We start from the raw sequence: 2,494 nt of genomic DNA on the forward strand, positions 1-2,494 counted from the left end.
TCCAATGATAGGGTGACTTACTAAGTAAGTCATAAAATACTAAGTCAGATGCTACCCTTATATTTTGTAGGTAAAGGTAAAACTCTCCTGCACGATGACGATGAACATTGGAAAGGCCATGTAAGTTCGAATAGGACATGATAGAGACGCATTCAATTTCAATAAGGGTTTTTGATGCAATTATTTTATATTTAAAACTATATTCTGATTAATTTTTTGTTTTGAATTGTATACATAGGTATATGGCTTTACTGTAAAAGTATTTATTTTCGCATACGTGATTAAAACATGCATGGGTGACATCACTAATTAGGCTAAGAAAATTAGGGACGTTGTATAGGACAACTGCAATGACCCTAAATTTCTTTTTACTTAGAGTCGCTACTAAAGTCTCATGTTCAACTAATATTCTCAACTATATATTAGTGTTTTCACGAGTTATCTATAATTTTTACGAGTACAATAAAGTGCATACAAACAAACCACCATCCTTGCTAACACAATAACAAACATAAACAACAAGTCCCCTAATGAAAGCACTAAGCCAATCATTATAAATTCAAACAACATGAGATCCATTTCTCAAATCTGAGCTTCTTCTTCTCCATTTACACACTGCTATTAACTTCTCCTGCTACCGTCTTGGACTCCATGACCGAATCATAAGAAGCATGTAATCCAATCAAGAAATAGTAAACCAACAAAATCCCAGTCCAGATTCCAAACCTTTCAAATGAAGCTTTGTCGATCGACCCAAGAAGGAAAAGGTTGATGGCGATTGACAATGAAGGCACCCACGGGACGAGCGGCACACCCCACACGCGAGGCTTTTTGGCCTGTGGGACGCCGAGCCATAGGGCTAGAGTTGAGAGAAACCATATGGAATTGGACACTACCAAGCCGATCCAGCCGTCGCTCGAGCCCCAGTATACGGCGGTTGCTATTGAAGATCCCAGGATTAGAACAATGCAGATTACGAGCTTGTTTCGGTCGGATGGTGTTGTTTCACCGCTGACGTAGTAGCGTCGGACGATCAGACCGACGGCTACTAGCATGAAGATGAAGAGGGTGGAGATAGAGAGGAGGTTTGAGAGGATTCCCAAGCTTGTAAAGAAGGCGATTATTGCTGTTGCAGCGAGCATTGTGGCTGTTGCATTCACTGGAGTGCCAGTCCTTTCATGCACTTTGGCGAACCATGGTGAGATCATGTGGGTTCTGGCAATGTGCGTGAGATAGCGTGCCTGTCCAACAGCACTAACCAACAACACGGTGGTCATGCCTTTAATAGCACCAGCAGCCACAATGTACTTAGCCCAACCCCATCCAACAGCCTCAAAAGCCACTGAAAACGGNTATATATATATATATATATATATATATATATATATATATATATATATATATATATATATATATATATATATATATATATATATATATATATATATATGTATATATGTATTAAACCTAACGGGGCGTTACATTTTTATTAATTACTTTTCTCTAACAACTCATTAAAATATATTTTTTTAAAATATGTAATTCCTCAAAAATATATATTGAAAATGAGTGTCAACTCAAATTAACATTTAAAACCATATAAATAGATATTACCCACCCAAGTCAACCAAAAAAATTATGATTGGGTTCGGTGGAGTTCATTATTTAATAATAGTTGAACAAACCTTAAGTGTAGACCGACAGACTTCGATGTAATACTAAGAATGGATTGGATAGTTGAAGATCACGCTCCTATAGACTGTCATAAAAAGAAGGTAATATTCTCATCGTTGTTCGAACCCAATTTTAAGCTTAAGCGTACATGCACGGGGCTACCCCGAAGGTAGTTTCGATGATGTAAGCCAAGAGATTAGTTCAAAAAGGAGGTTGGGCTATATTAGCATGCGTCATAGACGTAAGAGGAAAGGAGAAGACCTTAGACACGGTATCAGTAGTAAATGAATTTTCAAATGTCTTTTCGGAAGACCTACCAGGAATACCCCCTCGTGCTAGGAACTTGGCCTGTTTCCAAAGCTCCCTACCGCATGGCGTCAGTAGAGTTGAAAGAACTCAATGTGCAATTAAAAGATCTACTGGACAAAGGCTTCATCCGTCCTAGCGTATCTCCTTGGGGTGCGCCAGTATTATTTGTAAGGATGAAAGATGGATCGATGCGCTTGTGCATTAATTACAGAGAACTGAATAAGAGGATGATGAAGAATAAGTACCCACTCCCTCGTATTGAAGATCTGTTTGACTAACTCAAGGAAGCGACAGTATTTTTCAAGATAGACGTTCGGTTAGCATACCATCAAATTAAGATTAAAGAGGGGATGTATCAAAGACAACATTCAGGAAAAGGTAAGATCACTACGAGTTTGTAGTGATGTCGTTTGGCCTCACCAACGCCCTAGCTGTGTTCATGTTGTTAATGAACCGAGTGTTCAAGGAGTGTCTAGACACATTTGTTATCGTGTGCATAGACGACATCCTA

The 2,494-nt window shown here is 38.7% G+C and overlaps 1 protein-coding gene across 1 annotated transcript; it reads right to left on the reverse strand.

Moving 5' to 3' along the window:
- Positions 1 to 365: 365 nt before the first annotated feature.
- On the reverse strand, positions 366 to 1,355 carry LOC111489935 (cationic amino acid transporter 1-like; the record flags this gene model as incomplete). Its single annotated transcript, XM_023138339.1, has 1 exon — positions 366 to 1,355. A coding segment is annotated over one exon (747 nt), but the record flags the coding sequence as incomplete, so codon positions are not given.
- Between the last annotated feature and the right edge of the window lie 1,139 nt (positions 1,356 to 2,494).

Source organism: Cucurbita maxima, unplaced genomic scaffold (assembly GCF_002738345.1).
Source record: "Cucurbita maxima cultivar Rimu unplaced genomic scaffold, Cmax_1.0 Cma_Scf00015, whole genome shotgun sequence".
NCBI classification, from domain to species: Eukaryota; Viridiplantae; Streptophyta; class Magnoliopsida; order Cucurbitales; family Cucurbitaceae; genus Cucurbita; species Cucurbita maxima.